Source organism: Oncorhynchus mykiss, chromosome 5 (assembly GCF_057628025.1).
Source record: "Oncorhynchus mykiss isolate SJ-2025 chromosome 5, ASM5762802v1, whole genome shotgun sequence".
Classification (NCBI taxonomy): Eukaryota; Metazoa; Chordata; class Actinopteri; order Salmoniformes; family Salmonidae; genus Oncorhynchus; species Oncorhynchus mykiss.
The window spans coordinates 34,536,066-34,563,970 of record NC_143026.1 but is presented as its reverse complement, the minus strand read 5'-3'; the positions used below and the strand labels follow the sequence as shown (position 1 = coordinate 34,563,970).

Below are 27,905 nucleotides of genomic sequence, written 5' to 3'. Positions count from 1 at the left end.
ATTACCTGCAAAGTGATTAACTCATCTTTAAAGGCTGGCATATTATTTCTGATTGGAACTTCATTTAATTCAATCTGAGTTTTCTCTCAGACAATGCATGGATTTTCCCGGAAGGGGATCCCAAGGCTTGTACTTTCTTGTTTTCATGGAAACATGCCAGTGAAATGTAGCCTTAGTACAAATGTGTTTCTCCCCATTACAGTGACAAAGTGAATCTCATCATCTCAAACATACACAGACACTTTTCTCTCTGTCCTCTGCAAAGTACTAAAGGGGGTCTACAGCAGGGTTTTTTTCCATGGTATGTTGTTGCTCATTTCGGGGAATGTTTAATAATTGAGCAGCAGGCGTCAGCTCGGTTTAGCTTGATAAAAGAGCCATATTGCCGACCAGCACAGCCTTTCATTATGGCTCAGTGCAGTGCAGGCAGTCCCAACGGAAAGCGGTGAGAAAGACTGTAAGTTGCGGCCCGTTCTCAAGAGGAGGACGAGAGAGGAATGCTGCATGCTGGGTCAAAGCCCAATTAAAACACAAGGGAGAAAGGATCAGAGATAGTGTGATTTTTCCTCTGAGACTGTTTCAGTTTGGTCATCAAAGGTGTTTGGACTCACAAAAACGTAAATTGTTAGTTATGATGTCAAGTCTGGTTTACTGTGCAAGTGTCAATAATATGATTATAACTGGTGAACACAAAACTGGGTAGTTTACAGAGAGGTAGTTTACACAGAGGTAGTTTACACAGAGGTAGTTTACACAGAGGTAGTTCGTACAGAGGTATATTTCTCGCCTATAAATCAAAAATATAATCATTGAGAGGAAGTCTATGCTTTATGTCCTAAAAGCTCAATGCTATGCTTTATGCTCTGAAAGCTCAATTGGAACAGATTTACATTCAGACAGCTCCAAAACACTTACATTTGTGTTCAATTTTGTGTACACTACAATGCCCCCCCTCTGATATTTCCTTTCAAATAGAGAGAACGAGTGTTTTCTTGCCAAAGGTAATGGAAAATAGCACTGAGACACAAACTGAGAGCATAGTCACAATAAATACATTTTCATATGGTAGAAGTCACAACAGAGATGTTACACATATTTGAGTTTGTTGGCTGAAACAATGAACCCCTCAGGAAATAATAGCCATGATTTGATGATATAAACCGCGGTTAGGTGCAATTAATGGAATACTTTTACCTTGAAGAGTGCTCATCAGGATAAGCATTCAATCAGAATGACAGTTTGAGTATTACTATGGTGCATAGCTTCAATTGAGTTAGGACACTTTTCCCCATCAGGCAATTATGAGCTACACTGCTTACCGCTACTGGAGAGAACTATTTCAATCAGCTGTTAAATGACAGAACATTGTCTGCTTCCTCCATGATTATGGTCAAGATAGGACATTTAAAGTGATGCTCAAAGTTTTTTTTTTAAATAATTTCATAGTTTTTAAAAAACTTTTATGATAGATCTCTGTCATCAGCAACCATCCATCGTTTGCTCAGGTATATTAGCAGAAACATCAAGTCAAACATAAAGAAAAGGGATGAGCAGTTTTATGTCCCTTTTATTCTGAAACCTAAGTTGAAATGGCCAACATTAAATACAGTGCATTCGGAAAGTATTCAGACCCCTTGTTCTAAAATTGATTAAATATTTTTTCCCTCAATTTACACACAATACCCCATAATGACAAAGCAACATTTTTTAAATTTTATTTATAAAAACAAAAAACAGAAGAAACTTATTCACATAAGTATTCAGACACTTTGCTATGAGACTCGAAATTGAGCTCAAGTGCATCCTGTTTCCATTATTATTATTGAGATGTTTCAACAACTTGATTGGAGTCCACCTGTGGTAAATTCAATTGACTGGACATGATTTGGAAAGGCACACAACTGTCTAGAAAAAGGTCCCACAGTTGACAATGCATGTCATAGCAACAACCAAGCCATGAGGTCAAAGGAATGTTCCATAGAGCTCTGAGACAGGATTGTGACAAGGCACAGATCTGGGGAAGGGTGCTAAAACATTTATGCAGCATAGAAGGTCCCCAAAAACACAGTGGCTGCCATCATTCTTAAATGGAAGAAGTTTGGAACCAACAAGAGTCTTTCTAGAGCTGGCCGCCCGGCCAAACTGAGCAATCGGTGGAGGGTCACTCTGATAGAGCTCCAGGGTTCCTCTGTGGAGAACCTTCCAGAAGGACAACCATCTCTGCAGCACTCCACCTATCAGTCCTTTATGGAAAAGTGGCCAAACGGAAGCAACTCCACAGTAAAAGGCACATGACAGCCTGCTTGGAGTTTGCCAAAAGACACCTAAAGGACTTTCAGAACATGAGAAACAAGATTCTCTGGTCTGATGAAACCAAGATTGAACTCTTTGGACTGATTGCCAAGCGGAGGAAAACTTACACCATCCCTATGGTGAAGCATGGTGGTGGCAGCATCATGCTGTGGGGATGTTTTTCAGCGGCAGGGACTGGGAGACTAGTCAGGATCGAGGGAAAGATGAACGGAGGAAAGTACAGAGAGATCCTTGATGAACACCTGCTCCAGTTCACTCAGGACCTCAGACTGGGGTGAAGGTTCACCTTCCAACAGGACAACGACCCTAAGCACACAGCCAAGACAACGCTGGAGTGGCTTTGGGACAAATCTCTGAATGGCCCAGCCAGAGCCCGGACATAAACCCGATTGAACATCTCTGGAGAGACCTGAAAATAGCTGTGCAGCGACGCTCCCCATCCAACCTGATAGTTTGAGAGGATCTGCAGAGAAGAATGGGACAAACACCCCAAATACAGGTGTGCCAAGCTTGTAGTGTCATACCCAAGATGACCCAAGGCTGTAATCGCTGCCCAAGGTACTGCAACAAAGTACTGAGTAATGGGTCTGAACACTTGTAAAAATGTGATATTTAACTTTTATTTTATAAATTAGCAAAAAATTCTAAAAACCTGATTTTGCTTTATCATTATAGGGTATTGTGTCGATTGATCAGAAAATAATAACAATTGAATCAATTTTAGAATAAGGCTGTCAGCCTCCCGAGTGGTGTGGAGGTCTAAGGCACTGCATCGCAGTGATCCTAGAGATCCTGGTTCGAGTCCAGGGTCTGTCGCAGCCGGCCGCGAATGGGAGACCAATGGGGCAGTGCACAATTTGGTCCAGCATTGTCCGGGTTTGGCCGGCAGGGATGTCCTTGTCCCATCGTGCTCTAGCGACTCCTGTGGCGGGCCGGGCGCATGCACGCTGACACAGTCGCCAGGTGCACAGTGTTTCCTCTGACACATTGGAGCGGCTGGCTTCCGGGTTAAGCAGGCATTGTGTCTAGAAGCAGTGCGGCTTGGTTGGGTCGTGTTTCGAGCTTTGCCTCCCGAGTCCATACAGGAGTTGCAGCGATGAGACAAGACTGTAACTACCAATTTGGATACCATGAAATTGAGGAGAAAAAGGGGCAAAAAAATTAAATAGAAAGAATAACGTAACAAATGTGACAAGGGGTCTGAATACTTTCCAAATGCACTGTATGCACTATAAGGCTATTCTATATAGCTACAGTTGAAGTCGGAAGTTTACATACACCCTAGACAAATCATTTAGATTTCACAATTCCTGACATTTAATCCTAGTAAAAATTCCCTGTCTTAGGTCAGTTAGGATCACCACTTTATTTTAAGAATGTGAAATGTCAGAATAGTAGTAGAAATAATTATTTATTTCAGCTTTTATTACTTTCATCACATTCCCAGTGGGTCAGAAGTTGACATACACTCAATTAGTATTTGGTAGCATTGCCTTTAAATTGTTTAACTTGTGTCAAACGTTTCAGGTAGCCTTCCACATGCTTCCCACAATAAGTTGGGTGAATTTTGTCCCATTCCTCCTGACAGAGCTGGTGTAACTGAGTCAGGTTTTGTAGGCCTCCTTGCTTGCTAACGCTTTTTCAGTTCTTCCCACAAATGTTCTATATGATTGAGGCCAGGGCGTTGTAATGGCCACTCCAATACCTTGACTTTGTTGTCCTTAAGCCATTTTGCTTAGGAAGTATTATTGGGGTCATTGTCCATTTGGAAAACCCATTTGCAACCAAGCTTTAACTTCCTGTCTTGAGATGTTGCTTCAATATATCCACATAATTTCCCTCCCTCATGATGCCATCTATTTTGTGAAGTGCACCAGTCCCTCCTGCAGCAAGCACCCCCACAACATGATGTTGCCACCCCCGTGGGATGGTGTTCTTCGGCCTACAATGAAGATAGGCCTTGAAGTACATCCACAGGTACACCTCCAATTGACTCAAATGATGTCAATTAGCCTATCAGAAGCTTCTAAAGCCATGACATCATTTTCTGGACTTTTCCAAGCTGTTTAAAGGCACAGTCAACTTAGCGTATGTCAACTTCTGACACAGGAATTGTGATGCAGTGAATTATAATTGAAATAATCTGTCTGTAAACAATTGTTGGAGAAATTACTTGTTTTATGCACTAAGTAGATGTCCTAACCGACTTGCCAAAACTAGAGTTTGTTAACAAGAAATTTGTGGAGTGGTTGAAAAATGAGTTTTAACGACTCCGACCTAATTGTATGTAAACTTCCGACTTCAACTGTATATATGTTTATTATTGTGATATCTTGTTTGTTATCATCATGAGCATCTTGCTACAGCTAGCGATAGAAACAGGTTACTGTTTATCTCAAAGGCTGTGAAAAGTCAAACTGAAAACCAAGTGTACAGTATTAAGATTTTGTGTAAGATATTTCCATGTCAAAAGATTTCATGTCAGGTATTACTGCCTTTTTGATCTCCTTCTCCTACTCAAAAAGAGCTGCCCCTTTTTCAAAGTTCGCTATATACGTAAGAAGCTGAAATGTTCTTTGATTTCAAGTAAACGATAATCTGGTTTCATGTCCTGAATATTCTCTAGATTCTAGATATCACTGGTGACGTGATCTTATACAGTTCATCAGAATCATCGGATTGTGCTCCGTGTTCCAATATAATATCATCAGGCAGAGGCATGAATAAAAATCAGTGTCAAATCAGTGCCACGAGTTGAGGTATTGTTCAGACCGACACAGCCCACTGTTTGCATGTCCCATGGCTAATTTACCCTCCAGTACGTTTCACTTGACAAGTGTCCCTCTAAAAAACATTTACTGCAGGGATGGGCAACTCCAGTCCTTGCGGGCCAGAGTGGTGTCACATTTTTTCCCTATCAAACACAGCTGATTAAACTAATTTAATTTTAAACTAAGATCATGATTAGTTGATTATTGGAGTCAGCTGTGTTAGCTGGGCCTGGGGCAAAAGTGAGACACCAATCAGGCCCCCGAGGACTGGAGTTGCCCATCCCTGATTTATAGAACACTTTCATTAAACACTGCCATTCTGTTTCTCTCTATCTCTCTCTCGCGCTCTCTCTCGCTCTCTCTTCGGCTTTAAGTAGCCATTAAGTGCTCAAATCACGCATTCCACTGAGGCTTGTTAATGAATATGCAATAGCTTCTGGTTTGATATTTTGTCCCCATTTTTCAAATCCGGTCTCATCCCCGCTAACGGGATCTATGGTCTGCTAGAGAGCTGCTTAATGTGTTGGTCATCCGATTTTTTTCACTATTATTTTATTATTAATTAACTGATTTGTTAATCGATTCAGTGAGCAGATCACAATTGTCTATGTAAAGAATGGAGGTGTGGGGTAGTCTCATGGTTGAGTGGAGGGTTTAGGTGGTGAATGATGAACTAGTCCCTGAACACTCTCTCCATTGTCTAGCTCCACTACATCACACTCCCATTGACTCTCTAAAGGAGAGGCAAAATCTGTCTATAAAAAAGGCAGTGACTGACGGAAACGAGACTAAACAGCACTGAGCCCAGTGAGGCAAACAAATGATGCCCCTGATCGTTCTTACATGTTGATATCCTGAGCTTGAACTCCTCAACTGTGTCTCACTAGCAGGATTTTGTTCCTGCCTAGATTGCAGGCATGACCTCAAATTGGTACCGATGTGCAGTAGTTTCCCGGACGCCTTGTGTGAAAACTGTGGATGCATGGATAGGATACCCCAGGCTCGTGCAGACTATTCCCTCATCCCAATCCCCCAACACTACAATCCCTACTGAAGTGTTTATTAATAGCTACAGCTGGCACCACGGTGGGTCCTGAAGCTAAGACAAATAGGGAGAGCCAGAGTCTGCCTGTTTTACAGCAGATCTGAGACTGACAGTGAGGGGAGAGATTCTATGGCTGATCTGTTGCTGTGACACTGGAAGGAAACAAACGCAGTGGCAGTGTGAAACCTCATGTCAAAGACCTACCCCCTCCATTGCCTTAAATTGAATTTTGTAATCTTCTACCTGCTCCTGTTTCATTTTGCCACCGGCGCTGGCAGACACTTTGTACTGTGTCCACAGATAACAGTAACTCCTACCCACCTTCCAGTTCACCCACACACACTGCTGTAGCCTACATACTGCTACGCAGACACACATACACTGGCTACACACACAATATGTCGAATCACACACAGCCGGTGATTGGGAGTGTGTTATTATTTAGAACAGACAAAGGCTAATTTACAGTGTCCTCCAAGTACCCCCGCGCAGGTCTTCAGTGTCAAGCCATTTGTCTTATTAGAAACCTCAACCCCCTTGTGCTGCCCTTCCCTCCCCACTTCCTGGTATCACTGTGGTCCATAAGTAAGAAGAGGTCAATTAAGTGGGCTGAGGGACAGAGAGAAAAAAGCCTCCAGGGATTCAACTGCAATTGAAAGAAAAGAATGAGCTGCTCCTGCACTCCTGTTTCTATTTATATCAAGAGGAGGGATCAAGGAAACATGGATCCATCCCCTGAGATATGCTTAAGACAGTCCTACAGCTCTGTCTGTCCCTCTACTAGTGATGAGTCGTTCACGAACGAACGGTTCTTTTTTGACATAACTTTTTGGTGAACTCCAAGAACCTAACCGCATCTGTTCATGTGTTTTTTTTTTATTTGCATACTGTTACTGCAAGCGTTCTCATTTTGCAGTACTGAACGAAGAGCCATTTGGGAGCCAAATGAACGTACAGTTACGAATATAACTACTGTCCCCTGGGGGCAACGAGGTATAACATACTATGGAGAGGCAACGACCAATCATGTTCACCTGAAATCACGTCCAGCAGGTCAATGGATGCCAAGCCCGCCCTCAGAAGCCCCACCTTTCTGGCTTTTATACCGGGGCTCGCATTAATTTCCTCAAATCAAATGTATTTATATAGCCCTTTGTACATCAGCTGATATCTCAAAGTGCTGTACAGAAACCCAGCCTAAAACCCAAAACAGCAAGCGATGCAGGTGTAGAAGCACGGTGACTAGGAAAAACTCCCTAGAAAGGCCAAAACCTAGGAAGAAACCTAGAGAGGAACCAGGCAATGAGGGGTGGCCAGTCCTCTTCTGGCTGTGCCTGGTGGAGATTTAAACATAACATGGCCAAGATGTTCAAATGTTCATAAATGACCAGCATGGTCAAATAATAATAATCACAGTAGTTGTCGAGGGTGCAGCAAGTCAGCACCTCAGGCGTAAATGTCAGTTGGCTTTTCATAGCCGATCATTAAGAGTATCTCTACCACTCCTGCTGTCTCTAGAGAGTTAAACAGCAGGTCTGGGACAGGTAGCACGTCCGGTGAACAGGTCAGGATTCCATAGCCGCAGGCAGAACAGTTGAAACTGGAGCAGCAGCACGGCCAGGTGGACTGGGGACAGCGAGGGGTCATCATGCCAGGTAGTCCTGAGGCATGGTCCTAGGGCTCAGGTCCTCCGAGAGAGAGAAAGAAAGAGAGAAATAAAGAATTAGAGAGAGCATACTTAAATTCACACAGGACACCGGATAAGACAGGAGAAGTACTCTAGATATAACTAACTGACCCTAGCCCCCCGACACATGAACTACTGCAGCATAAATAATGAAGGCTAAGACAGAAGGGGTCAGGAGACACTGTGGCCCCATCCGATGATACCCCCGGACAGGGCCAAACAGGAAGCATATAACTCCACCCACTTTGCCAAAGCACAGCCCCCACACCACTAGAGGGATATCTTCAACCAAGGCCGAGTACAGTGCCTTGCGAAAGTATTCGGCCCCTTTGAACTTTGCGACCTTTTGCCACATTTCAGGCTTCAAACATAAAGATATAAAACTGTATTTTTTTTGTGAAGAATCAACAACAAGTGGGACACAATCATGAAGTGGAACGACATTTATTGGATATTTAAAACTTTTTTAACAAATCAAAAACTGAAAAATTGGGCGTGCAAAATTATTCAGCCCCTTTACTTTCAGTGCAGCAAACTCTCTCCAGAAGTTCAGTGAGGATCTCTGAATGATCCAATGTTGACCTAAATGACTAATGATGATAAATACAATCCACCTGTGTGTAATCAAGTTTCCGTATAAATGCACCTGCACTGTGATAGTCTCAGAGGTCCGTTAAAAGCGCAGAGAGCATCATGAAGAACAAGGAACACACCAGGCAGGTCCGAGATACTGTTGTGAAGAAGTTTAAAGCCGGATTTGGATACAAAAAGATTTCCCAAGCTTTAAACATCCCAAGGAGCACTGTGCAAGCGATAATATTGAAATGGAAGGAGTATCAGACCACTGCAAATCTACCAAGACCTGGCCGTCCCTCTAAACTTTCAGCTCATACAAGGAGAAGACTGATCAGAGATGCAGCCAAGAGGCCCATGATCACTCTGGATGAACTGCAGAGATCTACAGCTGAGGTGGGAGACTCTGTCCATAGGACAACAATCAGTCGTATATTGCACAAATCTGGCCTTTATGGAAGAGTGGCAAGAAGAAAGCAATTTCTTAAAGAAATCCATAAAAAGTGTCGTTTAAAGTTTTCCACAAGCCACCTGGGAGACACACCAAACATGTGGAAGAAGGTGCTCTGGTCAGATGAAACCAAAATTGAACTTTTTGGCAACAATGCAAAACGTTATGTTTGGCGTAAAAGCAACACACCATCCCCACTGTCAAACATGGTGGTGGCAGCATCATGGTTTGGGCCTGCTTTTCTTCAGCAGGGACAGGGTAGATGGTTAAAATTGATGGGAAGATGGATGGAGCCAAATACAGGACCATTCTGGAAGAAAACCTGATGGAGTCTGTAAAGACCTGAGACTGGGACGGAGATTTGTCTTCCAACAAGACAATGATCCAAAACATAAAGCAAAATCTACAATGGAATGGTTCAAAAATAAACATATCCAGGTGTTAGAATGGCCAAGTCAAAGTCCAGACCTGAATCCAATCGAGAATCTGTGGAAAGAAGTGAAAACTGCTGTTCACAAATGCTCTCCATCCAACCTCACTGAGCTCGAGCTGTTTTGCAAGGAGGAATGGGAAAAAATTTCAGTCTCTCGATGTGCAAAACTGATAGAGACATACCCCAAGCGACTTACAGCTGTAATCGCAGCAAAAGGTGGCGCTACAAAGTATTAACTTAAGGGGGCTGAATAATTTTGCACGCCCAGTTTTTCAGTTTTTGATTTGTTAAAAAAGTTTGAAATATCCAATAAATGTCGTTCCACTTCATGATTGTGTCCCACTTTTTGTTGATTCTTCACAAAAAAATACACTTTTATATCTTTATGTTTGAAGCCTGAAATGTGGCAAAAGGTTGCAAAGTTCAAGGGGGCCGAATACTTTCGCAAGGCACTGTATATCCCACAAAGATCTCCATCACGGCACAACCCAAGGGGGGGAGCGCCAACCCAGACAGGAATTCAGTACCGCTCTTCAACGATCCCAAACTACATAATGGTGCAGGGGCAAAATATATTATACCTCGTTCCCTCCTTCAAGGAACAGTAGTTATGTTCATAACTGTACGTTCCCTTTCATTATGTCACTCTGTATAACATGGGACAAACAAGCCGGCTCGGAGTGTACCAAACTAGGAGGCCCACGGCAGCCCAAGCACACAAGGGTTCCACCAGCCTCAAAAAGGGGTTTCAGAAGCCTAATACTTACCAGATACCGGAATTGTCAGAGCCTCATGAGGCCTGAACTTTGAGAGCCCCATATAGGGAACCAGATCCTGCTGCCACTTGGATATGCATACTGACATGCTTCCACTGCAGTCCAGACCCCACAGTTTCAAGAACAATACCTACCTTGTGAGCCTGAAATGTCAGAACTCACACAAGGAACCAAAACACTTATCGTTTCTTGGTAAAGCGCACATACATGCTGCATACAATCAAACAGAGTCAATGAATCATGGCAGCCCGGGGCTCAAACCCACAGCAAACCTGCAGTAACCTGAAAATTGTGTACTCGCACGCTGCCACGGCAGCCCAAGCCTTAAACCCACAGGAAACTGTGGTAACCCTGATGAATGCGCAATTTACGCGCTGCTGCACCCCAAGGCAGCCCAAGGCTTAAACCCACAGGGAACTGTGGTAACCCTGAAGAATGCGCAATTTATGCGCTGCTGCATCCCAAGGCAGCCCAAGGCTTAAACCCACAGGGAACTGTGGTAACCCAGATAAATGCGCAACCTGCACACTGCCTAACACCCTCTCCCGGACCCAGCCATAACAACACTATGAGCCACACTGGGAACAGTTACATCCAAGCAATAAAACTTCACAATGGTATGTTGGGAACCTACCCCGAGTTGTATTAGCGAAACAGACAATAAGCTGGTCACAAACCCTGGTTCTTCCTTTAAAAGTTTTGAGCTTATGTCGCGAACGTTTGTGGTAGTTGGTGGCAGATTGTGGTAAATTACTCCGTTCTGGCAACAATGGCTGACACTTAAATAACGTGCCATAGAATTCTGCGGCACCCCGTAAGCTGTGCTGCAACTTTTAAAGGAAGAACCACTGTATCCTTGGTCCTACCCATATACGTGCGTAAAGTGTGCACCGGACACAGGCCATGGCACCTCTGTTGTTCACCGGAAGCAAACGGAGGAGGTGAGAAAGGGAACAGCTTGAAGGAAAAGCAAGTGACCTGTTAGACATGGGCATAACCTTGGGAGCAAAAGCTGCATTAGGATGTAACATCACTTTGGAGTCGCCAGGCCCACAATCCAAATAGGAAGGGTGTACTGATCCCCAACGCTCTTGGCCAACGCCAAAGCCATGAGCAGGCAGTCTTGTAGGAAAGGACACTCTGAATGTTTCTATGGGAGACTCACACAGAGCATCAAGGACCAAAGCCAGGTCCCATGTCGGTGCCATAGGCTTAGACACTGGCCTTTCGGGAACCTCACCATCAGAGGAAGAGACCACTGGGTAGAGCCATCAATCCCTACATGACACGCCGAGATGACTGTCATATAAACCTTCAATGTGGAAAAAGAAAGGCCCTGCTGAAAAAGCTCTTGCAAGAACATCAAAATGTCCAACAAAGAGATCCGAAAAGGAGAAACTCATTTAACCCGAAACCAATCCTGAAATGCGAGCCACTTATATGTATACAACCCTCTTGTAATCACGGTCGAGGGTAAACTCCTAGCCGTCAAATTCAATCTTTCAGGAGCCATACCCACAGATCACATATCTGCGGTTGGGGTTGACAAATTGTCCCTTGTGCCTGGGACAATACATCCTGACGACACGGAATCCTCAACAGGTCCCCGCCTAACAGGCGGATGATTTTCGGGAACCAGGGTAGTCTGGGCCAATAGGTGCCACCAGAATCAGACCCTCCTGCCAGACCCTCTCGACAGTGGCCTGAATCAGGTCCACCGGAGGAAATGCATAGAACAGGGTTCGAGGCCACTGATACACAAAATCATCCATTCCCAATGGAGCACCCAGATCCCTCATTGAGAAGAAAAGATGATAATGTGTGTTTTCTTGAAATGCGTAAAGATGTACGCGCCAAAACCGGTCACATATCTGGTCCATATCTGGGTAACCACTGAGGGGTGCAGTCTACACTCCATAGAGATGGGACCCCCTCTGGAAAGTAGATCTGCACACACGTTGAGGGATCCGGCAAGATACGTCGCACTGAGTGACAGGAAATGTGTACTGCTCCATACGAGCGGCTAACGGGCCAGGTTTAGGAGATAGAGATACCCCCCCACCATTTGATCTACGCCACCACCGTCCTGTAGTTGGACCTTACCAACACATGCTGGCCCTCTAACATCGGAAGGAAACCCCTTAGCGCTACCAAAACAGTATCTCTAGCTAATTGTTATGCATCGCCCATTGCACTGTTGATCAAAACCCTCTTTCCGAATAGCCCACACACAGTTCTCCCCAACCCAGTAAGGATGTGTCTGTTGTGATCAGCCTGCAGGACACTACCCATCCCATGGGTCTCTCCAAAGAGTCAACGACCTTAGGCATGACGAGGATACCTTGAGCAACTGCTGGCGGTGATGAGATGAGTCCAGACGCGTAGCAATCACCTAGCACTGAAATAGACGCATCAACAGAAGTCCCAGAGGCACCACAGCTATCATAGAGAAAATCAGACCCAATAACTGCAGGCACAAGTGAAAAGGCACAGAGTGCCCCAACGGAAACCATGCCAGACAGCCGGAATGCGACCTTACTCTATTGGGACAAAAATGCATGATTCAGAACTGAGTACAGAAGCAGACCCAGAAACTGAATGCGCTGAGCCAGAGTCAAAAGGATTTCTTGTGATTCCCTATGAACCCCAGAGACTGAATTTGGGAAGCCAGTGTAGCAGTGTGGAGCTCAACAAGTTCCCTCGACTCCGCTACGACTAGCCAATTGTCCAGATAGGCCAATACTCTGATCCCCTGGCATCACACCATTGCCAAAGCCATCGCCATCACCGTAAAAAAGGTTTGGGGCGATAGGGAGAGCCGAACGACAGCACCAGAAACTCATAGGTCACATCCTTGAAATTAAACCTCAGAAATTTTCTGTGGGAAAGATGTACAACTACATGAAAGTACGCATTGTTCAGATCTACGGACATGAACCAATCGATGGGACACACCGACTGCAATAGCCAGTGAAGTGTGAGCATTTTGAACTTTGCAAACCTTCAGGTGCTTGTTTAAAACACTCAAGTCCAGGATGGAAATCTCCTCTCTCAAGACAGGTGCTAGGACTTCTAGGACCATTGACTTAATGATGAAAAGGAGGAGGACACACAGAAAACTACCCCCTTGTCACCGTCCTCATCACCATCCTCATCACTCATGGTGAAACTGCGCATGCCAGCCACTGAATGGAGCATGCTGCCAGTCTCCCATACATTATCTCCTTAAGGGACAGAGGGAAACCCTGAGGACTGGGACAACTTATCCACCGCTCTTGACAATTAATTGTGTGTCAGAATGTGGGGAAGAAACTGTGCTTATTATGCCCACAGCTGGACGATGCCGCACTCTCGATACCCCTGAACACGAGGAACCTTGGGTAGAAACAATGTGCTTTCGTGGTACCGTCATTCTGATATCCATCCCACACCATGTTCAGGTACTTTGGCAACCAGTAATTTGCTCCCATTGACCGAGCCACTTGTTGCCACAGTAAACGCTTGGCCCTGGCCCAAGGCAAATCGTCTCTGCCCTACAAGTTTTGAACTTCTATTTGCTATTTATGGCCTTTAGGCCTCATTGACCTGAGCTCATACAACTCGTTTTTGAGTTTTAAAAAAGCATAATGTATGGATTATTTTAACGATAACAAATACTCAGATGAAATATATTGTGCTATTTATCACAGACTACTTTGTGTCAAAGTTTAGCAAGGACATTTGTTTTGAAACAATTTCAATTTTTTAAATTGTGGCACAAAATAATATCTGTGTTCCTGGTCAAAACTGACCGGAATGATTTTATTAGTAAAGAAAGGACATGAAAACTTTACCATATTACACAATTAATGTCTGAACACATTAAAGAACAACAGTAACAATAACAGTATTACTAACAATAACAAAAACATTAAAATGTTCACAATCTGTCAATCAATGGTGGTTCCATTTTGTGTGTTCTCACACACGTTGGACATTACGTGGTGGTTGCTGCATGTGCCTTGCAAATAAATGCACTGCATTTATGGTACATAATGCTCGTTTTGACATCACTTGGTGAACACAGATTGCACCTCCTCTTTTGGTCTCTTCTGTCTCTGGCGGCCGTAGATCTTTCTTCTGGCCCTCTCTCACCAATCCAGCAGAGGATGGTGTTAGAGGAAGGTGTTGGCACCTTTTGAATTAGGGATGCCACCATGGCTTTCCCCAACTGTTCTAGGAATAGTCTCCTTTTGAAGAATGTCCCCTGCTCCCAGCCTGGATTCACCACAAACGCGTTGTAGGCCGACACATCTAGGATGTTGAAGAACACCACCATGGCCAACGTACGGTCATCCTCTTACAAGTGTATGTGCCAGAAACCTGCAAAAATGCAACAATCATAAAATAAAGTAATGAGTACACACAAGTGATACTTCATGTCTTGCATAGTAATGTGATAAACTGCATCAAAGAGTTGTTTTAATTTATCACATCTAAAACATATTTACATATTCAAATGAATAGAAATGACTCCGTATTGTTCACAAATTCAATGTGCATTTCACTTAACAACAACATTTTTATGGTGGATATAAAACAATCTGGTAGTAGGAAAAAAAAAGTACATGAGACTGGAAAGATAAAAAGTGACTCCCCCTTTGTTCCTGTTGTAATCCAGGACAGTACAGCGTTGGGCTTCTTGTCCTCCCTGGTACTCACAGCGGCAACCTTGTGCAGAGTTGTCATCAGGAGCACATTCTTCATTTTCTCTGGGCAGCAGGACAGAAGAGTGTGTTTATCAGTGAAGGCACATTGAGAAGAAAAACATTCCCTGTCCTTGGTAGTGAGTAAGGCAGGAGGCAACTCAGGATCGTTCCTTCTGACCATCCCCACCATGGTCATTTTTTGGGGAGCTGCTCCTGACTAAGTGCATATGAGGAGAAGAAATTGTCACATATGTTATGTTGTGCCCCTGGAGTCCTGCAGTCATTTCTAGGCTTCCTAGGGCAGGCTTAGCATCCATTGGCCCATGGGCATGATTTCAGTTTTCTTCAGGTGAATATGATTGGTCGTTGACTATACCGAGAGGCCGACTGAAAGTGAATGGAGCCAGAAGATCCTTCTCACCGAGAAGTACTCAGAATGCCCGTCACTACCCTCTACTGAAGGGTCAAAGGGGAGATATGGATCTGTATCTAGGCACGCCTGGTCTACAGGACCGTGAACCTGACCAGTTAACACTGGGAACCACAGTGTACTTTCATCTGACCAACACATACAACTGTTTCTATTTTACTTGCTGAATAGAGTTATGTCACATACCATTTGCCAGTTTCTATAACATGATTTTGCAGTCGAAGTAAAGTCCATTCACATACCAAATTTCCTTTCAGACTATTGTCTGAGTAGTCACATTTTGGCTTCTTGACATATTCAAACTACTCCATGACTCATGAGTGTTCCTTAGTCTGGTTCTTTAATTGTAAGTCCCAAGGCTGCACTGTTGAGACCTTGCACTCTAAACTGTACATCACATGCTTTGACTGTACCATTCCTAGGGTTGCTTAAGTGGAGGCAGTTTCAATGTTAGATCAATGGAATAAACAATGCCCTGTGTCACCTTTGTGTCCCCTCCTCCTGAATAGACATCATGAAAGATTGTCAAACTAAACAAGACCAAATTCACCAGCAGGCTTCCACACTATTATCTCCTGCTTGGAAAGGAAAACGGGGACACATTTTTTTGCCGGTAAAGTTTTTTGAGAACATATTTGCCTCTTTTCTCTTGTCACATTAATTTTAATTCACAAAGACTCTGGCTCTCTTTCTCAGCAAATGTTTGAATTATTAAAGGGTGGTTTTCAGAGGGGAACGGAGACATTTGTCGAGATGTGCGTTCACTTGGTGCCAGTGTTAGACTGCAGTCACTGTGACCGTAGGAATATAACACACAATTCCTGTGTTCTCTTCTGCCCGGTTGAAAAGAAAAACAGGAAAAACTCAAATCTACTTATTTTCCTAATTTCTCTAATTGTATTAGAATACGGTAATTACAATACGATCCTTCTTTGTGTACATATTAATGAGGCCTCTTAAAGAATAATGGTGAGTGGAGATAGCCTTTCTCTAAACTTAACTACTGAATTAAATCTGAAGAAGGCACATTTCTTTGTTAGATATTCGAGGTGGAGAGCTCATCCCTGTTTAGAGTATTATAAACCATGAATAAATAGATACATATGGGAAACATTTTAACATTGTTATATTATTTTAATATCCTGGGTTCGTTGAATTCGAGAGTTTGTTGGATTGTTGATGATGTTTGTGTGTGAGAGAGAGGAATAGAGTGAGATTATGTTGGAAGGAAGCTGCCGCTCCTAATGTGGTCGTCCATCACTAGCATAAATCATATTCATAAATCACAACACACACACATACGCAGGCGTGCACCCCGCACACTCACACACACACGCACGCACAATTTCATCGGGACATCCTTGGTTGGATCCTCTCTACAAGTCATTGCGACACATTTCCTCTGAGAGATCCTTGAGCCAACACCATTCCTCAAGCTTTGTGTCTTTTTTCTGCTCTGCATTGCATGTACATACACAATCATTATCCAGCCCCCCAAAATCTTAATCACTATTCTATAACATACTTAGTCACTGCAGCAGTCCATAGCTACCTCCTATACAGTCAGATGTGTTGGCTGGCTGCCTGCCTGCCTTCCCTTTGTTAGGCTCCTGGAGATTTGTGCACCCTGTCACGTTGAAGTTTGCATTGCAGTTTGAGTCATGATATGTGTCCCCGGGCAAAATATTACTGTTGCTGTCAAGATTTATATATTCATGCATTCATGCTTTCAGCACTACCGTTAATATGTGCTTTTATTATTTTCTTCTTAAAGAAGGGGGGAAAGGATGGGGGTAAATTGTATACTTTCAAATTAAGATGGTAAGTATACAGTCTATGTTCAGAGAGAGAAACTGTTCTCATGTTGTAGCATTGTCCTGTAATAGCACAGTATCCTGGTAGGTAGAGACCTCTGTGAGAATGACCCTGATGAAATGTGTTCCAGTAGACCTCAGACTTGCCTACAGTATAGTTCCAGATGATTGCTACTCCACCCAGCTTTGTTTTTAGATCTATCTACCCTCTCACTTTCATGACAAGATTTGTTCATTTCTGGTAGTGTTGCACAATACGTTGGTCAATGTATGACAATTTGAAAAGCAATAACTGAAATGTAAACGTGTAGTTCCACTCTACATGTTCTGATAGATTTGAGATTTTTGTTAAGATTTTCCCCTGCAAAATGCAAGCAGATTGCAGTCAAATTACTGAATGTGCAGGCCTACGTCTCCCTGCAGGCTTCGTGACAGATGACGAGCAATTGGTTTTAGCCCCTCTGTTTTTGCCTTGTGTTGATCACACTGTTTATTTGGAAGTTAGTAATCAGCTAACATAAAACATTGCAGCCAGAACGTTGTTCCCCGTCATACACAACACGTCTTCATGAATGTCACCAACATTCTGTGAAATGTTTTCTAAGGATGATACAGCAGGATATGTACTGTGTTTATGTGGCTGGGAACTAACTTGTCTAGCTATTGGCATGTGAAGACATACAAAGTCAACACAATTATGTCAAAGTCCTTTATATATTTGATATTTCCAAAATGCTCATTTGAAAGGTGTAAACACAGAGAGAGAGAGAGTTTAAAAAATATCTATTTCATGAGGTTTGTAATAGCTCCAACGTCAGAGCTGTACTGTATATTAATATATCACCAGTAAGATGCAACATTAACAAAGTGCCTACGCTCTACACAGACAGGCAGACAGACAGGCAGACAGACAGACAGGGAGGGAGGGAGAGAGAGAGAGAGAGGGAGGGGGGGAGAGAGGGAGGGAGAGAGAGAGAGGGGGAGAGAGAGAGAGAGGGTGGGGGAGAGAGAGGGAGAGAGAGGGGGAGAGAGGGAGGGAGAGAGAGAGCGATATATAGAGAGAGAGAGAGAGAGAGAGAGAGATGGGGAGAGAGAGAGAGAGATTTGATTTGAGAGAGAACCTCAGCTTTGCTCTCATTTCATCCCTCTCTCTTTTGTCCTTTTCCGGTGAGAAGACTAGAGCTGCTACACGTCCATCATTATCTCATTTGTTGGCGGGTGTGAATCACACAGTCCCCAGTGTGCTTCCTCACTTTCACCTCCTCCCCAGTCCTAGCCGACCTTGTTAATCACATGCTCTACAAAGACCTAGCGTGGGCCGTGTTCCTCCACAGCCACACTAACCCGCTCCACGGTGCATGCACAGGTCACTGAAGCATAATTTAGCTCAAGAAAAAGACAGAGAATTCCAGTGATTTCCCTTTTTTTCGAACACCGGAGCATCTCTAATTGCATCTGCTTGCTGCTTCTTCTCATAATGGCGTATAGGAGGGGAGTGAAAGCTTCTATAAAAGAAATACAATAAATTGGTGGGGAGACTTTTGGCTAATTGGAGCCCTGAGTGGATGGAGAGAGCGGGAGAGAGGAGCCTGTGCTCCCAGAGAGAGTGGCTGGCATATGTCTGTGTTAGCTCCCGCTCCCCTGACAAAGAGCAAACTAATTACCTCATGTTTATATCATCCTAATTAGTGCACACTATAACAGGCTAATTACAAGCACATCGCAAACTGACGGAGAGGAGGAAAGAGGGGTCAGACGCCCTCTCCGTTTTTTCCAGAAAAGGAGAGAAGAATCTCTGTACAGTACTTTGTTTGAGATGCCAGTATAGGTGTTCACCTTTTGGAGAGAGGAATCTCTAGACCAGGGGTCAGCAAAATAATTTAAGTTTTTACTCAAAAAATTGAAAATGTCACTTACTCTTTGGAAAAGTAGGGATAGAGTGAAACAATAGAGAGATTTATGTGCAACTCAATACAGTGCCTGTGTTCAATTCTTGTCTGCTAAGCAAGTGCAGGTAGTATCCAGGGGTCTTACATTACCTGAGCCTGTGTGCATTCACTAGTAGAAAGGGTATTTTACATTTTTGCTTCCATGTATTCATTTGTTAGTGTCCGGAGGTAAAGGTTTTCTCTGTGAATGACTGTAGTCAAGGTCTGTGTGTGTGTGTGTGTGTGTGTGTGTGTGTGGCTGTGTGTGTGTGTGGCTGTTTGAGCTATGTTAAAGTTGCACTTGCATGAAGCTTGAAGATGAACTCAGTGTCCAATTTAGCTCCCCCAACTGAGAGACTCCGAAGCTCCATTTATACCTGGTTCTAACATGCGTCTGTTGTCCTGATCTTGTGCACACTCTGGTTGTGCCCACATTTGTCGATGTGTAGACAATCAAAATACGCATTGTGATCTGATTGTGATTATATCTTTCTGACCACCTTCGGAGGTAGTCAAAGACGTATTTTGTACGGATGTCCTTGAAGTGTAATTTCTAAAATTATCAGACAAAATTGTTGCAACCCCTACTACTAGCCTGTTCAATCTCTCTTTCGTATCGTCTGAGATCCCCAAAGATTGGAAAGCTGCTGCGGTCATCCCCCGCTTCAAAGGGAGAGACACTCTAGACCCAAACTGCTACAGACCTATATCTATCCTACCCTGCCTTTCTAAGGTCTTCGAAAGCCAAGTTAACTCACAGACCATTTCGAATCCCACCGTACCTTCCCCGCTATGCAGTCTCGTTTCCGAGCCGGTCATGGGTGCACCTCAGCCACGCTCAAGGGCCTAAACGATATCATAACCGCCATCGGTTATGGTTAAGAGAAAATACAGTGTAGCTGTATTCATCGACCTAGCCAAGGCTTTCAACTCTGTCAATCACCACATTCTTATCGACAGACTCAACAGCCTTGGTGTCTTAGATGACTGCCTCGCCTGGTTCACCAACTACTTCTCTGTTCAGTTCAGTGTGTCAAATCGGAGGGCCTGTTGTCCGGACATCTGGCAGTCTCTATGGGTGTGCCACAGGGTTAAATTCTCTGGCCGACTCTCTTCTCTGTATACATCAATAATGTCGCTCTTGCTGCTGGTGATTCTCTGATCCACCTCTACTCAGAGGACACCATTCTGTATACTTCTGGCCATTCTTTGGACACTGTGTTAACTAACCTCCAGACAAGCTTCAATACCATACAACACTCATTCTGTGGCCTCCAACTGCTCTTAAATGCAAGTAAAACTAAATGCATGCTCTTCAACCGATCGCTGCCCGCACCTGCTCGCCCGTCCAGCATCACTACTCTGGACGGTTCTGACTTAGAACATGTGGACAACTACAAATACCTAGGTGTCTGGTTAGATTGTAAACTCTCCTTCCAGACTCACATTAAGCATCTCCAATCAAAAACTAAATCTAGAATCAGCTTCCTATTTCGCAACAAAGCATCCTTCACTCATACTGCCAAACATACCCTTGTAAAACTGACTATCCTGCTGATCCTTGACTTCGGCAATGTCATTTTCAAAATAGCCTCCAACACTCTACTCAGCAAATTGGATGCAGTCTATCACAGTGCCATCCGTTTTGTCACCAAAGCCCCATATACTACCCACCGCTGCAATCTGTATGCTCTCGTTGGCTGGCCCTCGCTTCACAGTCCTTGCCAAACACACTGGCTCCAGGTCATCTATAAGTCTTTGCTAGGTAAAGTCCCGCCTTATCTCAGCGCACTGGTCACCATAGTTGCACCCACCCGTAGCACGCTCTCCAGCAGGTATATTTCATTGGTCACCCCCAAAGCCAATTCCTCGTTTGGCCGCCTTCCGGTTCTCTGCTGCTAATGACTGGAACGAATTGCAAAAATCATTGAAGCTGGAGACCCATCTCCCTCACTAACTTTAAGCACCAGCTATCAGAGCAGCTCACAGATCACTGCACCTGTACATAGTTCATCTGTAAATATTCCATCCAACTACCTCATCCCCATACTGTTATTTATTATTTATTTATTTTGCTCCTTTGCACCCCAGTATCTCTACTTGCACATTCATCTTTTGCACATCTATCACTCCACTGTTTAATTGCTAAATTGTTATTATTTTGCCACTATGTCCTATTTATTGCCTACCTCCCCTATCTTATCTCATTTGCACACACTGTATATATGCTTTTTCTCTATTGTGTTATTGACTGTATGTTTTTTTTATTCCATGTGTAACTCTGTGTTGTTGTTTGTGTCGCACTGCTTTGCTTTATCTTGGCCAGGTCGCAGTTGTAATTTAGATCTTGTTCTCAACTAGCCTGGTTAAATTAAGGTGAAAATATATATTTTTAAAATGTAAGTAATCAAATCCAGACAACGAAAGCATTCTACATTTGGCAATAAAAAAATAACACCAGCCAGTTGAATTAAGATCTTGGTCTTCGTTAGAAACCAAGTGCCTGTGCACTGTGTTCGGAATCCACAGTCCAATGGCGCATACAGCTAAAATTGGCAGATAGAAATAAAGATATATATATATATATATATAAAAAAAATATATTGTTCTGGATGAGAGAGAGAACTGGTTCTCCTGTTCCCACATCCAATCCCAGCGCAAAATCAAACATTTGAAAACATTGTACAGAAAGACCAAGGACTGTAATATCAGAATTTCAACTGAACTACAAATGTATTGGGGATGCATGGGACAGACTATGATGGAGTCACAGCAGAAGGGTGCAATGCATGACAAGTGTATGGCTAGGTGTAGTATGTAGGCCTAATTTCATAGCTATTGCCACATTCAAAACAACCGGGAACTGTGAAATCATGACGTAACTCGGAGCTCTGGAATGAGGCCTGAATTCCCAAGTTGGAATTGGATGACCGTTCAAATACATTTTCCCAGTGGGAGCTTGTTTTTTTTCAGAGTTCCCAGTTGTTTTGAACACAATGAGGTTGGAAGTCTGAGATTTCCGAGTTCTGAGCTCCCAGTTGTGTTGAACACGGCATCAATCTAAAAAAGATGCCCGAGTGTCCGACTTAGAATTCCGAGTTGGATGACCGTAAAAAATAATAATATCCCAGTCGGATTTGTAGCCTACTCTGTAACTTAAGTGTGCTCTTTATTTATACTGTGCATTAATTGTACTTTGTACACACATCCAGATATTCAGCTCGTTTGTTTGGTGTCTTTTTTAGCGATCAGAGAGTTTCCCTGAACACTCATTGTCAGACTCATTGTCTCTCAAATACATTGTTACATTTGTTGGTTAGCTAGCTAGCATTTTTTTTTTTGCCAAATTAGCATTGACATGAAATCAGTCAAAACACCTCAAAACAAGACATGGTATCAACAAGATACAACAACTGTTAACAAGATACAATGAGCTGTAATGAGCCACCTACGATTCCTCACATGGCAGCTTCTTGTCATTGTTGCTACTATCTGACTGTTCAGAAGCATAACAACGTGTGGCTTAGGGCAACATTGATGCACACACATCATTTTCGTGACATTATCAGCCCACCCGTCTATAGGGACTGTAGCCTATTAAGCCCATTCTTAAAACGTTGGATAACAAAAGTAGGCTGAAATTATGAGAGTATAAAACTATTGACTATAGAAGTGTGGTGTTTTCTATCGATTTATACAGCTTCCCACTGGCACAGACATGAGTTCAATGTCTATTCCACATTGGTTCAGTGTACTTTCATTGAAATGGCGTGGAAACAACGTTGATTCAACCAGTGTGTGCCCAGTGGTTGTGTCATATAAGGCATGTTAGATTAATTTGCATACAGGGAATCTGGTCACAATATGGACAATGTGAGCAGATAAGAGACAGATTGTATTTCCATGTGTAGACACAACAAATTTCGATCAGATAATGTTTAGAGAGAGATGAGTGAGTTGTGTCTGCATGTTTGATAGCAGGCTGAATCCAAATTAGTCTCAGGGCATCCTACTGTATATGTAGCTTTACAGCCCGTCAGAGGAAGAGGGCATCTGTCACTGACACATAGTTATCTAAGCTGTGGCAGCAGAAAGCCTCACATTTATAATTCCAGGCGGATTCTGAGAACTCCAGAAATAGCTTAGGATGGCAAAATCCAAAGCATCTCGGTTATTAAGATTGGATTTACCTCGAGCCAAGCCCCAAAATAGGCTTCTTAAAAGGTTAATGCCAAGAGGCAACCTTGGTAAGGCAGAGACTGAGTCTCCTCCTGTCGTTATTCGGGTTTAAGATTCATACACAGCTTGTGACTCTGGAGTTAAAGTGTGAAGATTCTAACAAGCTGGTGTGGAGCTTGTTTTTTTTTTTTGTTTTTTTTTAACCAGGTTAATGGACTTTTAACCCAAGTGCTGTGGAGGAGCAACATGGGTTAATGCATTCCCATATCTGCAGAGAGGAAAACTGCTAGCCCCGATTTGTCATGTAATTACTGAGGTTTTTCAAAGAGGGAAACATAATGTAGCCTAATAGGTCTGCACCACAGAGATTCTTTAGATTAAGGCCTTTGTCCAACTAGAGGGTAATTGAGATAACGATCGTTGCGCACAATACACATTACCATTAGTATTCAGACAGGATGTTTTAATTTGTTTAAGATAAAGTGTTAATGTAAGCAAGGTCAATTGAACACAATGGAACAATTTGATTTAATTGGCAAAACTTTAATTAACATTTCTGAAAATGAACATGGATGACGAGTCACTATTTTAATTTTGTGGAGTCTCTTCGCTCTGTCTCTATCATTAGGCGAAGCCACTCCATTTCAAACCTCTAAACCGTCAAAGCGGTGGCATTTCATTGTCTGCTTAATTGCTTACCCTAATTTGCTTTGCTTGCATTGTCATGGCTCCATTGTGCCATGATCAGATTAATCAGGAACTGTAATTACTTTGTTGTAACCACCACCAATGTACCACACTCACCGCTTGTTTTAACTTTGTCATCTTTATTTTCCCCTCAGAATGAATACACGTGTCCCCGACCATTGCCTGGAGCTTGGCTTGGAGACGTTCCCACCATTCACTAGAAGATGCATGTTTAACCAGCCCATTGCGAACTAGCAGAGGAATCAGGCCCTACAACACTACAGCTTCTCCATTACTGTCTGTTCTGATCCTACAGTGGCACTCTCTAAATGTCTACAGTATGCCTCCACGAGCCCATTGACAATCTAATATAGGAGCAAGAATGACTTTCATGATTTCTATCCCACTGAATATTTATGTTTTCTTTTCTTTTAAAAGGTCTCTATACTCTTTCTGACTGGTTCTCAGCTGCCCTGGGACAGTGTTCATCCAGCTATGACCTAGGTTGCTGTTAACGCACCGGCCACTTTAACCCTTTGATTAGCCAATTGTGCTAGTCCAGATTGAGGGGGGTTGAAACACTTCGCGTCTACAGCACCCCTCTGACCGTTGCCACGGAAACTTGGGACTCTGACTTGGCGTGTGACACAATGAGCAGTGGAACCCTGTCACTCTGCTGGAGGCTGGCGATGTGGAAATGGGCTGTGGAGCTTACGGAACATTACATCTAATGAAGGTGACAAGTGGACAGGGCTGTGACCGCCCAGACATTTCACAGTGAAGTTTCAGCCCAGCCATTTCCATGATTTTTCTTTGCTGTTGAACAACCCATTATTTGCAGCTGTGGTTTCAAAAAATATGAACAATTTCTATTCCGTCGAGACAGCTACAAAATAAGCTATCCGCTGATTTGCGGCTCAGAAGTATTTATGTGTATTTTGTTTGCTTTATAAGTTTACAGTGTGCACCTGTCTGTTGAGTAATATTTGAGTTAAGCTGTCATTGTTCATCTAGTCCCCTGGGGAGCTGGAGGTCGTTTTCTAAAAGGTCTGAGGATCTACTCTGGAGAACAACTGGTCCTCTTGCCAATCACACCTGGTGGAGGACTCAGTCTATTCCCAGACACACAGACAACTGTAATTACACACCGTGGCCCATAATCAGGCCAGGAAATAAAATAAAAAGGTAAACCTGAGTCTCAAACTTCTCAACTGGAGTATATGTCTATTTCAAGAACAAAAAATCTGCCGTCTCTCTCCGACAACAAAAGCCTTTAGGGGTGGGTGTTTTGAGTGTCTCTGGGCTCTATTCAGTCAGAGTGATTTTAAATTTAAAGGCAATGTTCCCACGTTAGTTTAGACTGCATTCACGGTAAACACTGCATATGTCGACTCAATCCTAAATTACCTTTACATTGTCATTGTGCAATCTGTAACGCTTCAGCAATACAGATTGAATCCAGCCCTCTGTCTCGTGGGGACTGGGGAGGACTCTCTCTGTGGTTGTTCTGTCACATTAAGCGAGGACCAGACGATTTCACAGTGAAACCATTTCAAAGCAGAGTTCCCTCTGGGATAATACTCACTGATATGAGACTATTGCCATAGGGTCAGAGCACTAGAGGGACAGATGTGCTATATCCAATCAGCTCTTTTGTTTGTGTGTGTGTGTGTGCGTGCGTGTGTGTGCGTTCATTCGTTGGAATGATGAACGTTCCACAGAGGATTCCTTGGATTCCTCTGTAATCTTTGAAGATGGACGAAGCATCAACTCTCTCCTGTTCTTATAGTACTACAGTGCTCTTCTGCCAAATCAACGTGCGTGTCTGTGTGGGTGGGTGGGTGTGTGTGTGTGTGTATCTGTCGCGTGTCTTCATGCATGAGTGTGTTTGCATTTCTTGATAGTGTGTTTGAGCAAGATACAGTATTATGTACGTGTGCCACAAATACAGTTCATGCCACTTCTAACAACTTATGAGTAACGCTGAATACGTGACATCAAAATCTCCTTAAAAGGTTATGTCAAATCCCATTTAACACTAGAACCGCTGAGCATCTCAGCGTACAAGTACACTCTTTAAAAAAAAGAAAGTGCTATCTAGAACCTAAAACGGTTGTTCGGCTGTCCCCATAGGAGAACCCTTTGAAGAACCCTTTTTGGTTCCAGGTTGAACCCTTTTGGGTTCCATGTAAAACCATTTCCACATGGAACTCAAAAGAGTTCTACCAGGACAAAAAGGGTTTTCCTAAGGGCACAGCTGAAGAAGACTTTTAAGTGTACCCGCTAGAGAACGGTGACCCGCTAGAGAACGGTGACCCGCTAGAGAACGGTGACCCGCTAGAGAACGGTGACCCGCTAGAGAACGGTGACCCTCTAGAGAACGGTGACCCTCTAGAGAACGGTGACCCTCTAGAGAACGGTGACCCTCTAGAGAACGGTGACCCTCTAGAGAACGGTGACCCGCTAGAGAACGGTGACCCTCTAGAGAACGGTGACCCGCTAGAGAACGGTGACCCTCTAGAGAACGGTGACCCTCTAGAGAACGGTGACCCTCTAGAGAACGGTGACCCTCTAGAGAACGGTGACCCTCTAGAGAACGGTGACCCTTTGAGATTCATCTACTGTTATGTTATCAACCTAAATACCTGTAAATACCAACATAAAACCTACTTCAACATGTATTTTAAATACATTTTATCAATTAGATTAGTAGTAAGTAATAGAATCCATGATCAGATTATTTTTTACAAAGGACATTTAAAACATTCTGACAGCTGAGCAATGTAAAATACAAATATGAAGGGAAAGTCCGCGAAGAAGCAGGATGTTGCTTTATTTTAATTACAAAATCAAATGGCAGTGGGCGTTGCCCTTTGGCAGTTCCAGTGTTCAAAGGATGTCTTACATTTGAGTGTGCTTGTGTGTACAGAGCGATTGAGAGGGATGGGGGTGTCATTAGTTTCACCTGTTTTGTTCTTCGTATGTGTTCAAAATGGGGTTGAGCTTGGAGGTGTTTTCCTCGCCAAAAGAGTATTAATGGATTTCTACACTGAAAAGATAGCTATTTTGTACTGTATATTTCTGCTTTCTCCCCCCGAACATTTTATAATTAACTGTACTATTTGTTCACTGAAAACTGTTCTGTTTTATAAGAAAATGATGTCTGAGTCAATGGTGAGCAATATAAATTGATAAAATGGAAATGTCATTGATCCTTTTTTTCTACCATACTGTAATGGAAACCATATACATTTGTTACGGAGCTGTTCTCCAGCATATGGATTTTCAGGGTGTACATTAAATAATAAAACTGAAGGAAACGTGAGCATGAGCACACCAACTAGAGAAAGTGTGAGTAGTCTTTGGATGAGCTTGTGTGTCTGTATGGTGTGTGTATGCGTGCGTCTGCCTGTGTATGTCCATACGCAGTTATTACAGATGTATGAAGTTGTACGATGAACTCGATGCACCTGCTAACTAGCAAAAGACCAAGACATCAGCACTCTTCACAAGACATGAGCGTTACTGATCGTACAAATGACTGGCTGCCGCACAGTATGCTTATTTGTAAGTTTGGTCTGAGTTTATGCTTGATAGAGTCCATTCTATTCCACACACATCTCTCCTGTCACATCACCATTAGCTTAATTAATTTTGGAGCATTGACTTCTGTTCGACCGTATACTGTGACACACCATGTGCACCGCTTCGCTGCACCAACCGCTTTACGCTCCATGTACCATAGCATAGCTTTTCTCAAGAGGGGGCCAAGTTTGTGAATTTGCTCCCGCGTTTAGCTGCTCTTGAAACGTGTGTCAAGCTGTCACCTCAGAGGTCCAGATGGCAAATCTGCCTGGTGTTCCCTGTGGCATTTCTTCCTCCACTCACTCTCCCCCCCCCCCCCCCCCCCCTTGCTCTGCGGTGATAGTGACACAGACAGAGCGCTGTGTTGGAGAGACCACGCCAATTGAATAATGCATGAGGCTGTATAGTGTTGACCAGGGTCCAGACCAGACAGTTGGCAGTCCATAACATTTCCTCCTCCGGAAGGCCCCCGAGTGAAGATGTTCAACTGTAGGGTATACCAGTGGAGGCTCCTCAGAGGAAAAATCTAAATAGTGAAACATTAA

General features: G+C 43.4%; 1 protein-coding gene across 2 annotated transcripts in view; it reads left to right on the top strand.

Moving 5' to 3' along the window:
• lrrtm4l1 (leucine rich repeat transmembrane neuronal 4 like 1) overlaps positions 1-27,115 on the top strand; it is a 66,813-nt gene extending 39,698 nt beyond the window's left edge. For both annotated transcript variants that reach the window (XR_002473471.3, XM_021602546.3), the window contains exon 3: positions 23,931-27,115. Coding sequence is in view for 1 of the 2 variants with exons in the window: in XM_021602546.3 (XP_021458221.2) it covers positions 23,931-23,996 (66 nt within the window). In the remaining variant the exon portion in view is untranslated. The remainder of the gene's footprint in view (positions 1-23,930) is intronic.
• Positions 27,116-27,905: the final 790 nt, after the last annotated feature.